This window comes from Ictidomys tridecemlineatus, chromosome X, assembly GCF_052094955.1.
Source record: "Ictidomys tridecemlineatus isolate mIctTri1 chromosome X, mIctTri1.hap1, whole genome shotgun sequence".
In the NCBI taxonomy this organism is placed as follows: Eukaryota; Metazoa; Chordata; class Mammalia; order Rodentia; family Sciuridae; genus Ictidomys; species Ictidomys tridecemlineatus.
The window spans coordinates 75,706,961-75,722,475 of NC_135493.1; the positions used below are offsets into that span (position 1 = coordinate 75,706,961).

Sequence of the window (15,515 nt, forward strand, 5' to 3'; positions counted from 1 at the left end):
TTTTTTCAATTTTTTTGCGCCCTTGGGATTCCATGACCATTTCCTATTTTGATCATCTGGTTACCCCTCTTTGTTTCACTTTTCAGCGGATCTGACTGGAACCTCTTCTTTCACTTTCCCATTACAAATTGGGGCTTCTTGGGATTCTGGGCTCTACTTTCTTTTTCTCCTCAGTCTTTATTTTTTCCCTAAGTAACTTACTATTTCCGTGGTGTGCACAACTATTTGATATACTGGCAACACATCTCTTTCTCCAGTTTAACCTTCTACTCCCATCTTCAAATCTGGATGTGCAATTTCGCTGGGTATTACCTTTGCTGCACACCACCTTTTTCCTGTTTATTGAGGTAGTATAATGTAATAGTTAAGTATCCAGTTTGAAGAATCAGACTGTCTTGGTTTGATGTTCAACTTGGCCACTTACTAAACTCAAATAAGTCATTTAACCTCTTTATACTTGCAGAAAAGTACCTATTTCCTAATATTGTTGTAAGGAGACATGAAAAAATGCATGTAAGGTAGTGACTAGCATGTAGTTCAATGTGTTAGTTATTGTTATTAATATTATCCTATCTTGTTTGGGACTTCAATCAAACAAGCTTGAAACCTGAATCATCTTCTTCAACAGTCATCTCCTCCCATATCCACTCAATCATTAATACTTGATTCTTTGGGGGAGGGGCACTGGGGATTGAACCCAGGAGCACTTAACCACTGAGCCACGTCCCCAGCCCTTTTTTATATTTTATTTAGAGACAGTTGCTTAGGGCCTCACTAAGTTGCTGAGGCTGGCTTTGAACTCGAGATCCTCCTGCCTCAGCCTCTCAAGCCACCGGGATTTTAAGCATGTGACACCGTGCCTGGCTAATACTTGATTTTTAAAAGCTTCCCCATGCCAGCCTTTATCTTTCTCTATTCCTTAGTCTCTTTGCTCTGCCTCAGTTCAGGTCTTTATTCCTTTTCAATGGGATTGCTCTTCATTCCTTTTCAATGGGATTGCTATTTCCTGAATTGGTCTCTTTACCTCTGCCTCCTTCAATCCATGCTCGATAACTCTGGCCAAAGTTGTCGCCTTACAACACAAATCTAACCATATTACCTTCTAATTTAGTTTTACATTTTTCTGTGGCTCCCCATTTCCAACAGTAGGTTTTCTCAAAGTGTAAGAGTCACCCCTAGAGTTAGAAAGTGCAGAGTCCTATGCATCATATCGAACCTAGCAAGTCAAGACCTCTGAGAGAGACCTGGAAACCTACATTTTTCAATTGGGTGGTTCTGATATATATGAAGCTCTTCATGATCCATTTCTGATGTTTTTACCTCATTTTATATCATTATCCACTTTATACCTTCCTTACCCTTCTAGCAATATGAAGTTACAGGTAGTTCCCTAAATCCACCAAGCTATATTTCATTGCTCCACTTTTTATTTTACATTGCTTTTTCTTACTTACTATTTTTAAAAATTTCCATTGCCCTGCTTTTATAAATGCTATTGTGGCCTTCTGAAATATTCCCCCACCTTCTTATCTCCTTGGCATACCCCCATTTCACCTTTTTTTCTATTTAGAAAAGCCTTTATTAATGGGCTATTACAGTAAAACAAATATTTTTTTCTAAAAACTGGTTGAACATTTATGAACATTTATCCTGTATATTTATAATCCCAGCCCTTTATTTATTTATTTTTGGTATCAAGGATTAAACCCAGAGGTGCTTAACCACTGAGACACATACCCAGCGCCTCTCTTTCTCTCCCTCTCTCTCTCTCTCTCTCTCTCTCTCTCTCTCTCTCTCTATATATATATATATATATATATATATATATATATATATATATAAAATTTTGAGACAGGGTCTCTCTTGCTCAGAGCTTTACTAGGTTGCTGAGGCTGGCTTTGAACATGCAATTCTCTTGCCTCAGCCTCTGGAGCCACTGGATATATGCCACCACATCTTTTTTGTTTGTTTGTTTTTGATACAAGTTCTCACTAAGTTGTTTAGGGCATTTCTATGTTGCCCAGGCTGGCCTTAGATTTGTGATCTTTCTGCCTCAGTCTCCCCAGTTACTAGGATTAAAGGTGCACACTACTGCACCCAATCCCAAGGAGTCTTTTTAGACAGCTTTTCCTAACTAAATCCCCCATCAAGAAATTTTGATATCACAGATATTATGCATATCTGTTTATGTACTGTGGTTCTTTAGAGGCCTGTAAACCACTATAACATCAAAGTTCTTTCACCTTCAACAATCAGTTTTTACTCCCTTTGGAGGCAACATCTCCCCTGTTGAGATTAAATGCTGTACAGTGTCACTCATTCAAATATGTTTTCTTGAAATTCACCCTCTGTTTCTGTGATAAAAAATCTTTGTGGATTCTCTTCCTAATCTCTCTGATCATCCTTCTCAAGATTCTTTGTAGCCTTTTCTTTTACTACCTGCCTTTATAAATTTGTTTGTGTGTTGCTGGGGTTGGAACGCAGATCCTCACACATGCTAAGTATAAGCTCTACACTAAGCTACATACCTGTCCATTAAACACTGGCATTCCACAAGGCTCACTATTTTTTTTTTGTTTCCCTTATTATTCTATACAGCTTTTTAAGGTGATTTGGTCTATTTCCTTAATTACCACCTATAGTGTTATTAACTCCCAATCCTGTGTTTTCAGTGAAGATTCTCCTGAGCCCCAGCCTCTTGTTGTTCCAAGTATAGTCTACAGGTTGGCAATGGATAGTATCACCTGGGAACTTATTATAAATGCAGACTCCCAGGTTCCACCTCATATCTTCTGAATCTGTATTTTTAACAAGATCTCCAGAAATTTCACATGCGTATTTAAGGTGGAGACGCCCTGGGATGGAACCTATTATCAGCACTCTAACAGACACCTTCAATGCAATATTACATAAGCACATCAATCCTTACCCCTGTCTTCTTGGTTAATGGTAACATGATTGACTCAGCCATCTGTACATAAGGTCTAGGAACTTCTACCTTATCACGTGTGTGTAATTAGTCACCATTCCTACCTGTTCTATCTACTAACAGACTCCTGAATTTTTCCCTCTTCTGTGCTCATCACTACTGCTTCCATCTGATCTTGGATAGATTATCACAGCAAGGTCCTAACAGATTTCTCTATCAATAATCTCTCTTCCTGACTTATTAGCTGACTATTGTTAGAGTTATGTTTCTGAAATGCAAATCTGACAGTATTACTTCCTCCCAGCCAAAAATTCCTTCAGTGACTCCTTATTGCCTAAAGATAAGGTTCTTAACCTGGGACCCATGCATAGGCTTTGGGAAATCTTTAGACTTTTTGAAATTATAAAGAAAAAACTTGTACATTTACTAGAAAAGATATAAACTGGTTTTATCAGCTATTTGAAGGGGTCCATGACCAAAAATGTTAACAACTACTGATCTAAAGGATCAAGTCTGAGCTATTTAGCTTGGTGTAAAAGAACCCTTCATTCTGCTCCAACCTTACCTCTGGCCACTTGCCTAAACAAGCCTGTGATTCCAGATTATTATTATTATTATTATTATTATTATTATTATTATTATTATTATAGTTGCAGTTAGACACAATAACTTTATTTTATTTATTTTTATATGGAGCTGAGGATTGAACCCAGGGCCTTACACATACTAGGCGAGCGCTCTACCACTGAGCCACAACCCCAGCTTTTGTGATTCCAGCTTTAATGGCAGACTTGGAAGCACCGCCCCTCCCCCCATCTTCATAAATCTGTGCTTCTGCATATGCTCTTCTTGAAACAATCCTGTGCTACACATACAACTAATTAAGTGGTAGAGACTGGATTCATATCTGGGTCTTCAAAATTTACAGTCATTGTACTCTACCAGGCTCATACACACAAATACACACCACTCCATCCTGAAAGTTCATGCAACTCATTGTTCACATCAAAAAAAAATGATGATTGTAGCACCATAAGCTGATATAATGCACCATTAATAAGCCACAGCCCTTGGTGTGAAAAACACTGCATTAGACCTTTGCTGATACAGGGAGTTCTTATTACTGAGCATTTATTCTTTATCCTAGCAGTACCAAGCTTTTAAGGTTCCCTACAAATATCAAAGCTCTTCTAACATGAAAATATTTGCCAATGAATTGACTACTTATATCAGTCTTAGCTCAAACAACCCACTCCTTTAAACGCTAGCACCTAGCCCATCCATCTGTTCATTTTATCTTATGTGGGTTGTCAGATATATTAGCTAGCAAGTCAATGTAAATTTGTCACAAAGTGAAACTGTAAATTTTATAAAATGATGCAGAATATCATGAAGCCAGCACACAAAACTCACAACAAGGACCTTTTAGACAAGTTCACAATTAAAGAGGAGAAAAATAAATATGGGTAATAATTTAAAAAAAGACAGTGATTTGAATACCAAGTTGATTTAGGAGAAGCCCTCAGGAAAACTGATGAAATCCTTGAATGTTTTGGCAAAATCAAACCTCTTAATGATCAAGCTGCAAAAGTTTTTCAGGAAGAAAATAATAACCAGAATCCCTTCTATCAGAGGGCTTTTGCAAAGGTAAAAAAAAAAAAGTTTCTCAGGAAATAAAACATACCATCTTGAAGTATCATGTAATTTTGTTTGAAATATTGGGCCCCAAACAAAAAATATCAATCTTTGATGAACTCTTTGTCTGTTGTAATGATTAGCACATAGTTGTACATAGTACTCAATTTTATGAAATAAGATTAAAGAACATAGTTTATAGTTTTTAGTTATTCAAGCTAGCATCCCAAACAAACCCTGCCACTTTTACTATTTACTTTAAAATGCTGGTCCAATTTTTAAATGGATTCAACAAGTGACATTTTTGTTTGGTACCAGCTGCCCTCAAATAATAACCTTATATACACCTCTTTGTTTCCTTAGCATCTGACATATAGCGGGATTCTCACTTCCCTCTAATGTAATTAGCACATTGAATCCCTTCCTAAAGACAGTGAATCCCCACCAATCCCTGAAAAAAATGTCCAAATCTTTAGTATTGGCTTACAAAACCTTTGTAATCTGGTCTTATTTTATTTGCCCTCACATTCTGGCCACATTTCACTACTTGTGGTTCTCCAAATATCCTTTACTCTTGCTGTGATGATGCCATAATTTCCTTTGCTTAGATTTCTCCATCCCCACCAATAGGAAAACAAAGGTTTACTCCTTCTTTTATACACACTACCATGTACGTGAATGCTAGTATATGCTCACAACATTGTGTTGTCACTATTTCCTGTATTGACATAAGAGTTTGTATCATAAAAGTTTTATTCATAAAAGTAATATAATCACATTGGAGAAAATATAGGAAATGGAAAAATACAGGTATATGTGTACATACACAAAACATATTTCATATTTTATAATCTCCATTATCACCATCTTCACAAAGCCACTGTTATTCTTTTGTTGTATTTCCTTCTAGATTTTTTCATTTGTCTATATTTTTACTAGAGTCTGAGTGAATGTATGATATAGCCACTTGCCCTTTAAAACCAAAAGCAGCATTATAAGATGGGCATTTTTTTCTACTTATGTAGTAGTTACCCTAACCATTATTTTAATGTCTATAAAATATCCCATCGAGTGAATATATTACAGCATATTATCTAACCATTCCACTATTGTTGAATGTTTATCTCCCTTCCATCACCCTTTTATTGGCTATTATAAGTAAGAGAGAGAGTACCATCTTCAGGTACACATTTACCATATTTTAGATTGGTTTATTTTCTTAGTCTAGATTGCCAAGAGTCATCTCAAATTTGGTAGAAAAGAATATTGTTTTAATTTCTCAAAGCATTTATAATGCAAAATATTTTTCCTACTCATTATTTGTCTCAGCTTCTGTGAATTGTCCATGTCTTTTGATCATTTATTCTAAATATTCATGCTAAACTAATTAGAAAAGATTTTTTAAACTTTTTGTTGTATTTGCTATGACTATTTTTGCCTCTTTATTTTGCTAAAATTTTTAGCTGTAAAAGTAATAAAATATCATTGCATAAATTTTGAAAATAAAGAAAAAAAATTTTAAATCATGAAAAATCTTGCCATCATAAGATTATCATCATCATTCCCAGTGTTTTTTTCTCTTTCGTGTGTGTTTTACAAAGTGATAACTTCAATGTACACACAATTTTAAGACCTAGTTTTTTATTAACACACATCAAATATTTCTCTGAAATACCTTATAATCTTAATAATCATCATTAAAAGTAATAGTACAGGGTTGAAGGTGTACCTCAGTGGTAGTGTGTACTTAGCATGCATGGGGCCTTAGGTTCAATTCCCAGTACCCAAATACACATGCACACAAAAACAAAACAAAAATGATAGCACAATATTCCATGGATTAGATTCACCATTTGCTTATGGCTAAACATTAATGTTATTTCATTTTTTAAAAAAATATTTTAGTTGTTGATGGACCTTTATTTTATTCATTTATATGTGGTGCTGAGAATTGAACCCAGTTCCTCACATATGCTATACAAGCACTCTATCACTGAGCTATAACCACAGCCCCAATGTTATTTCAATTTAAATTTTTTTGTTATCCTATATGAAAATATTTTTTCCATATTTTGAATTATTATCTTTAGGAATATTCCCAGAAGTAGGATTACTAGATCAAAGGACATTAATACATGTTGGCTGCCAAAATACTTTCTTAAGAGGTTGATCAAACCATAATTAACCAGTAGACTGAGTACCATCTTTTTCATTTCTGTTTAATTCAGACTAAAAAAGAGGCTTAACTAGTTGTTTTAATTTGCATTTCTTTGATTAGTAGTGATGAATATTTTCCCATGTTTTCCAGTTGTACTTAAACTTTTCTGTAAATTATCTATTCATATTTTTTGTTCATATGTTTTCTTATACATTATACTGTGTTGAAGGCCCTAGATAATATAAACCCCATGCTTTGTCACATTTATGTAACAGAAGCTTTTTCAGTCTGTTTAGATTTTATTTTTAAAATGGTCCAAAAACTTTAAAAAGTAATACTGGTTTTAAAATTTTATAAAGTCAGCTTGGATCTTTTCCTTTGAGAATATTCTCCATTACTTCCTAAGCTTAGAAAACGAGTCCTTGTTAGAAGCTTGATAAATATTCATTCATTTCAGTTTTTATAATCAGCTTTTTTATATTTAACTCTTCAATCCAACTGCCACTTATGTTAGTTTATTATGGGGATGAGGGTATAAATTCTTTAAGCTGTCACAATATTATTTATGAACAATCATTTCTATTCTCATTCACTTCCAATTCATCTTTTATAATAAACTCTTACGTATTACCTGCCTAATCTAATATTAGTGGCATCAATTTTTTCGTTATTCTAGTTGTATATTTTTAATATCTACTAGCATTCATTCTTTATTACTCTCCTTTTACGGAATTTTCTTTGAAAATCACTTATTTAATTTTCAAATGAAATCATTTGCTGTCTTATCCCTAAGATATGAATTTCTTGAGGGCAGGATTGTTGATTTCCTTAGAACATATTGCCAAGAATCTTGTTACTAGATCAACAGTTAAAAACATTTTTTTCTACACTTAACACTTCCAAAGTTTCCCAAAGGGTTGAGCCACTTTCCTTATAATCCTACTAGCACCTGGATATATTCGTTACAAAGTGTTTTTCAAACTTGGTAGGGGAAAAATATACGTTGCTTCAGTTTCTACATATTTGCTTATTAGCAATGATAAACATATGCTTAAAATAAGATTTTAATCAATGCTTATTCAATGAATAAATGGCATTTACGAATTTGTACCTGTATTTGAGGACGAAGAGGTTTAAACAAATATTGTGATTATAATAGGGAAGTGCTGGTTAAATGTAAGCTTGTTGGCCTGTAGTCCATCTTCAGAGATGTTCTAGAGGTGTCAAGAACACCCTGGAATTCAGACCTGAACTGAGGCAATCCCTAGAAACTCAGTAATTTACATTCATTGCAGGCATGTTTCCAGGCAGGATCAGCTGAAAGGACCGGTCAGAAGATGCCTGAAACAGTTAAGATAATGATATGTGGGTATGCTCAAACGTGCACACAGCTCAGACAGACATGAGTGGCTCAAGATAGTGTGTGTCGTTTGGCAGCAAAACAGTAGTAAGAAGTGGCAGGTGTCTGAGACTCCACTGCACACTCCAGGTCCTAGCAGGCCTTCGGTCATGTATTTAAATATATGAGAAACTAGATCTGACTTTGAGGTGCATGTGTTTTCTATGATACCACACCATTCTTATTCCCCATTCACTAAACCCAAGAGGACATTAAAGTCCTTAATTCAGAGAAACTTGGGTTTCTCCTTTCACTGTGCAACATGAAGGAGAAGAGAGTCATTTTTTTTTCTCCTAGGGATCATCATCTTTATTTTGAACTTGAAAAAAATAAAACTAAAGCTAACAAATTGGAGGCTGTTTTTTCTTTGTTTTTAAGACCATGTAAAATGTATTATTAATCATGGGTCCTCCCTTTTGCCTCAGTAGTACATTCTAGTACTGAACTTTTTCAAGGTCTTCCTTTGTCATGAAATCTGACAATTTGATCAAAATAATAGCATATTACTATCTTAACCTGTATATGCTAAAATTGTGCCATGTTTTCTTCTGGAAAAACAAATGCTATTTGCTTTTGACTCCGTTGTACCTAAGAGTAACAAGGCCATGGTTGGTTGCATGAACAATTGATTTGTGAATGACACATTGGCAGTCACTACCACAGCTGCTTCCTTTTACTCAGCAGATTGATACATTCAGTTTTAAAAGTCCTTCTCCCCCAATGTGTACTAAGTACTACTGAGAAAGCAAACAAGACACCAAATGCTGGAGGCCCAGCAGTTCTCATCAGACACAGTATCACTATCTGAATTGCTAACAGAAAACTCCAAAAAGACTTTTCTTCTAACCCAAAGGAGCACCTAAGAAGAGTCATTTCACAAGCCTTTTCTCCTTAGAGAAACATCTAACTGTACATTGACTCTTACTTTAGAGTTGGCAACCATAAGCCTCCTTCTAGGTTCTTCAGCTCTTTGTTCTAAATCTATTCTCATCAATTCTTTACCTATTCAAAAATCTATTTGCCATGCCTATAAAGAATTAGTTCTAAAATGCATCTCTCTCAAGACCTCCATGATTAATTTTCCCCTGCTAAGTCTCTTCAGCTCATACATATTATCCATTGGTACCATAATTTCTGGTGTTGTGTGATTATTCTAATTTTGTTAATTTTTCTAGAGAATAAGACAGTTGACACAGGGAATTTCTAGAAAGCTGAAGAGGAATTTAGAGACTATCCAATTATATCCTTTGCCCTGCCTGTTTTATTGAGGAAGAAACTGAGGCCTAGAGGAGGTTAATTTGTCCCACTTAGTCAGCCAAAGTAGCAGAAAAATCTAGGTGTAGGGTCCAGGTGACCTGACTTTTGATAGTGTACTTTCCATTACATTAGGTCATCTTCTATTTTACTTGCACCTTGTAAAGTATTAGATATACACATTTCTCAGTAAACATCAATATGATAATATCATAAGAGTTTACATAACTGAGAAATTGACTCAAGGAAAGGGTGAGAGAGCAGAAAGGTAATTTCCTTACTTCTTTGCATGATGCCATCCACCAGACCAGTTAATGGCTACTTTGCACATCCCATCAATCAGGCACTGGGCAGCTGTCATTGTAGCCCCTCCTACAGCTGCTGCATAGTCAAATATCCCTTCAGTGGCTGGACAGTCATAACCTGAGAGCAAATATCAGAAGAATTAATTAAAGATGAACTGGAGGAAGAGGGGGAATAGGTTGAGGTGTGATAACAAGAGTCTTCTAAAAACCTACTGTGCTAACACTAGCTCCAACTCAGATAGCAACATTTCCAGTATTGGGAAGAAAAGAGCTTAAGATGTGAGAGCTAGAAAGGATAAACCTTCATCTTACAGATGGTGAAACCAAGATCTGAGACATGATATACTTTGCCAATGTTCACACAGAACAGGCCTAGGACTCAGGTCTTTTGTTCATGAATTCAGTATCTTACTAACCCAAGCTGTTTTCTTTAGATTATTCCATTGACTGCTTACAGTTTTTAAAATGAGGGGTAGAGTGGAAAACTTAACCAGAACTTCAGTCTGTACTCAAAATTTAACTAAATTGGTATATATACAGCCAAACTAAGATCTGAGTGCTGCCAGTAGGGCCACAGCAACTGAAAGATTTCTCCTCCAAGTGACCCATCATTCAGTTTGTTTGTTTTGGTAACTGAGGATTGAACTCAGGGGCATGTAACCACTGAGCAACATCACCAGTCCTATTTTGCATTTTATTTAGAGACAGGGTCTCACTGAGTTGCTTAGCGCCTCGCTTTTGCTGAGGCTGGCTTTCAACTTGTGATCCTCCTGCCTCAGCCTCCTGAGCCACTGGGATTACTTACAGGTGTGTGTTCAACTTGTATGGTTAGCATGGTTAGTGAGTTTTATGAGGGTGAAACCAAAAGAATAAAATAGACAGCTGGGGTTGGGTGTGTAGCTCAGTGGCAGATCACTTGCCTAGCATGTTCAAGGACCTGAGTTTAATACCCAGAATTGGAAAAAAAGGGCAGTTACATTATTTCTTAATTAAAAAGTATTAGAACCATTAAGTAAATTAAAAATTAGGTAATGCAATCTACAGATGGAAGCTGTAAATCTCCCATCATTGCATGATAGGAACTTTACCTAGCCCATATTCTATGGAGTCCGGATGATCCTCATCTCCTTCTTGGCTCACTTTCTGGAGATGCTGCAGATAGGCATCGGTGTGGAATGTAGCCATCTCCTCCATGGAGGCCACTTTGGGTTTCACTATCCTAATAATAACAGATAGAACAAAGAGAGGTGAATGAGTCAGACCCAGAGTTATGCCAAAAGCTGGAAACAGGAGCCAGCAGTCTGAGTAAAAGTACAACTCCCAGGTTCTATTTCCAGTGGGCTGAAGTAATAAATATATTCTGCTCCTCCACTGCACTGTACAGTCTTCACTTCCTCACCTCTATAGTGATGGCTCCATCAATAAGGGGCGAGAGGACAGATCTTTCCCCTTTGAGTTTATATGTAGGAAAAAATAAGGAAATAAGTTATTTGAATAAAAAAATATTTAGGTTAAGCAAATAATCAGGGATCAAACTTTACTCTGTGAGTTACAACTTTCATGCAAACCAGTTGGCAGAGATATTTTCATTTGAATCAGTTGCTAATTGGGCTATATAGTCCCCTCAGTCAGAGATTTATTTTATTTATTTATATTGGTTTTGGTGCTGGGTATGAAACCCATGGTCCTGCATATACTAACCACATGCCCTACCACTGAGCTACACCACCAGCCCTATATATTTATTTTAATATGCAACTGCATCATCATGCATTTTGAATTTGGACTCTGAGAACTGGGTTCATGTTCTAACTCTGTATTTACTAGCTCTATATCCTTGGGTAACTTTCTGTTCCACACCTCAGTTTCCTCATTTGTGAAAAAGGGAGCCTTACAGGGTTTATGTGAAGATGAAATAACATGCAAAAGTTCTTTTGGATAACTCATCAATATTATGGAATAAAAAATAGGGAACTCAAAATATATATTTTTTTCTATACTAGGTCTCTCATATCTGCTTCTGAGAGAAAATGTGGGAAGGGACAAAATGATTAGAACTGGGCTTCATGCAAAACCTCTCAACCTCCTCCTCACAGGAAGTGACAAACAGGAGTGAATGGGAGAATAATGGGAGCTAGTCTGGCAATGGGATTTACCTGTAACCACTAGCTGTCCATTTCCCATTTCCTCTTCATGACCCTACTTGCTGCTAAATTCTCTAGCCCTTCCCACCAAAAGGGTGCTCTGTAAACTACCAATATCAACAGCCCCTGGGAGCTTATGAGGAATGCAGAACTTCAGTCTCACCCCAGACCTAGTGAATCAGAATTTGTATTTTAGCAAGATGATATATCTTAACAAGGTGACTCATGTGAACATTCAAGTTGAAGGAGTAGTGACTTGAATCAGAGAGAAGCAGTCATGGCTTTTTATGTTTGCTGAATGGAAGCAGGGCCATGAGCTCATCATGAATTCATATGATTAGTACTAGTCAAGCTACTAGTATAATCACGTATGGCCAAGAGAAATCCTATGGTCTTGCCTTAAAAATTAAATATATTACCAAAATCCAAGGGTTCTTGCTTGTTCTTCAAGAAAATATGTCTATACCATCAGAGATAAAAATTTGCCCAATAAAATAAATTATTTTGTAATTTCTTTGACCACGTTTTTCATCCCTAATAGCTCCCTCTTATAGCACCCCTCCAATTTATTTTGTTAAATATTAAAGTATAAAACTACTTACTGGAAGTCTCACAAGTTAAAAGGAAATTAGATAGCTTTGCTTTGCTATGTTGCTTGTAATAAAATCATTTTTGAAATGTTAAATAATTTTAATGAAAAGGCTATAGCTATTTACCAAACATGTACTAAATGATGGTTGAAAAACATTCCCAAAACAGGTATGCAAGAAATTATTTTGTTGTCAGGCATGGTGGTGTATATCTGTAATTCCAATGACTTGGGAGGCTGAGACAAGAGGATCAAAAGTTTGAGGCCAGCCTCAGCAACTTAGCAAGGCCCTAAGCAACTTATTATTATTATTTTTTTTTTAAAGAGAGAGTGAGAGACAGAGGGGGACAGAGAGAGAGAATTTTAACATTTATTTATTTTTTCTTAGTTCTTGGCGGACACAACATCTTTGTTGGTATGTGGTGCTGCTGAGGATCGAACCCGGGCCGCACGCATGCTAGGCAAGCGCGCTACCGCTTGAGCCACATCCCCAGCCCCGGCCCTAAGCAACTTAGTGAGACCTATCTTGAAATAAAAAAAAAAATTAAAAAGGTTTGGAAATGTGGTTCAGTAGTAAAGCATCCCTGGGTTCAATCTCCAGTACCCTTCCCCTCAAAAGAGAAATGATTAAAACTAAAATCCTACCATACTACCTTCTGGGAGATAGATGAAGTATAGCACACTGGATATAGATACCGATTTGGCCATAAAATGTCATAAATAATCCTACATGTGGCAGGTCCATAATAGTTACACTTGCAATGACATCAAATGTAGAACTGGCAATAAGCATCAAGCTTCTTTTTTTTTTTTTTTTCCAAAGAAGCTTGTAGCTCTCTTCTGAGTTCTGGCCTGGTCTCAGCAGTTCTGGCTGTGTGTTCACTTTGTCTCCAAGTTCACCCATTAAAGTTTGATGGTGGCAGCTGCATGCCTAAAACTTATAAGTTGAACCCACATCCTCAGATTTGGCTTAGGGAAAAACAAAACAAATAAACTAAAAACCAAAACCAAAACAAAACAAAATCAGAACACCTTCCAGCTGAACACATTTTTCTTTATCTTTTCTCCTCTCCCACCAGCCCCCTCTCTCAGTAGTAGGGACTGAACCTAGGGGCACTCTATCTCTGAACTATATATCTTCAATCCTTTCTTCTCTTTTTTTCTTTTTAATCTTGAGACAGAGTCTCTTTAAGTTGCCCAGGCTGGCCTTCAGCTTGCAAACCTCCTGTTTCAGCATCCTGAGCCATTGGAATTACAAACCTGTGTGGCCACATCCAGTTGGTTTCTTTTTCTGTTAGACATGTTTTAGTAGCCAAATGTACTCATCTCAAACTCCACAAAGCACCTATCACACCCAGCAATAAAGTCCTATTTCTAATGAGTCTTAACTACTTCCAAGCATTTTTTTCAAAATTTCTTAACTCTTCATGAACTTTTCCAAGGTTGTAGGGGGATTACACACACATATTCTCTCTCTCTCTCTCTCTCTCTCTCTCTCTCTCTCTCACACACACACACACACACACACACACACACAACTTTAAAAAAGCACCATTTTCTACCTAATTACCTCTATGGTGAAGCAGGGCATTAAGGGTATGATCACATAGCTTCAGGGATGAGGATGTTCGAGAAGGACAACTTACCTCATTTGCTTATGCAGTGCATATGCTTCAATCAGAGAATGTACCATACTGGCCTAAAAATATCAGCATAAAAAAAAAGGCATAAAACAGTCTCTTAAAAATTTAATTCAGTGAAATCCCATCAACTGTCTTTCTTTGTGTTTGGCTCTCTTTCTTTCTGTTACTTAACAGTTACGATACACTTTAGACAATACAGTTATGATACACTGTAGACAATACAGATACAAAGTATCAAATCGCCAAGACGGAAGCTGTTGGGCCTTATGCAAGTGATAGAACACTTTTCTCCATCAGCTTCTTTTCCAAGACTTAAGGGAATCCCATTGTAATTCAAACTCCATCTCCTCAGTCCCCTCCCCCCGACCCTCACCCCACCCCCCACCAGTGTCTGTTGGATGCCCCGCAGAAACACGCTGCGCTCTTAGAAACCATACAGGATCACTTCCTCTTTATAGCTTTAGGTACCCGACACAAAATCTCTATAAAGATATTCCCCAGTTCGGTATCCTTTGCTTCCTAATGCCCTCTCATCCAGACCCCTATCCTCTGCTCCCCAAACCCATGGTCTTTCAGTCTGACTTCTCTTACCCGTTTGGGGACCTTGGCCAGGGAGTCACACAAGCTGACATACTCCGGACTGTAGATGTAAACTGGAGGTAGCGACTGCCCACCATCTGCCGGCTCCTCTGGCTCCTCCATCTTCCACTTACAACCGTTTTGGAGCCACGGTCCGGATCCGGCTTTTTTGGGACTCAGCCTGGGCTCTGGTTCCTGCTCCTCTGAACGGCCGCAGTGGTGTTCCCTAGTCAACATTCCCTCCTATTCTTGAGATCACAGGAGACACTGTCCCCGCTACCCATCCAATTGAGGGAATAGATAGACTCAGACCAGAAGCCCTTAATTTAGTGACCACAGCTCAAAAAAGGAGGTTTGGTAGATATAAAAGCCCAAATAGTTGTTAAATAGGAACGATTGTTTTTTTTATGGCACAAATAAATACTGTCAAAACTAGCCACCCTTGTTGCCCTACGGAACCATTTGAGATGAGGTCAGACTCGTTTCAGAGCATGCTGGGAGGTGTAGTTTTCAGGGGGTTGAGCAGCGGAAGAGCTGGGGCTAATCCTTAAAAGAGCCGCGTATTTGAGTTTTAGCGCTTAAAAAAAAATGCAGCCTCAACTCTTTATGAGTCGTTTCAATCTGAAAATATAGCTGTTTAAATATATCTAAAGATAGATACAGTGTGACCACCTAGAGCCCACCATCAACCACCTATTCTAAAGATGGGCTTTTGGATGGGGGATTAATGGTATAAATGGTCTGAAAAGTTTATATAGTAAATTCTGTGAAGCAATTTTAGTTTCATTGCTTTTTATAATTGTCCATGTAAGAATAACAGTTTCAATAATTTATCCTGGCAAATCTGTTAGCACTTTCCCAAGAGACTAGCTGGTACTGT

General features: G+C 37.1%; 1 protein-coding gene across 5 annotated transcripts in view; it reads right to left on the minus strand.

Annotated features, from left to right (window-relative positions):
- The window catches only part of Hdac8 (histone deacetylase 8), a 226,671-nt gene extending 211,593 nt beyond the window's left edge, over window positions 1–15,078 (minus strand). For 2 of the 5 annotated variants that reach the window (XM_040281895.2, XM_021719923.3), the window contains exons 1-4: window positions 14,648–15,078; window positions 14,060–14,112; window positions 10,769–10,899; window positions 9,657–9,798 (exon numbers count right to left, since the gene is read on the minus strand). In XM_040281895.2, the coding sequence (XP_040137829.1) occupies window positions 9,657–9,798; window positions 10,769–10,899; window positions 14,060–14,112; window positions 14,648–14,872 (551 nt within the window). In that variant the 5' untranslated portion in view covers window positions 14,873–15,078. The remainder of the gene's footprint in view (window positions 1–9,656; window positions 9,799–10,768; window positions 10,900–14,059; window positions 14,113–14,647) is intronic. The other 3 variants (XM_040281892.2, XM_005339995.4, XM_013365046.4) reach the window with 3 other exon arrangements.
- Window positions 15,079–15,515: the final 437 nt, after the last annotated feature.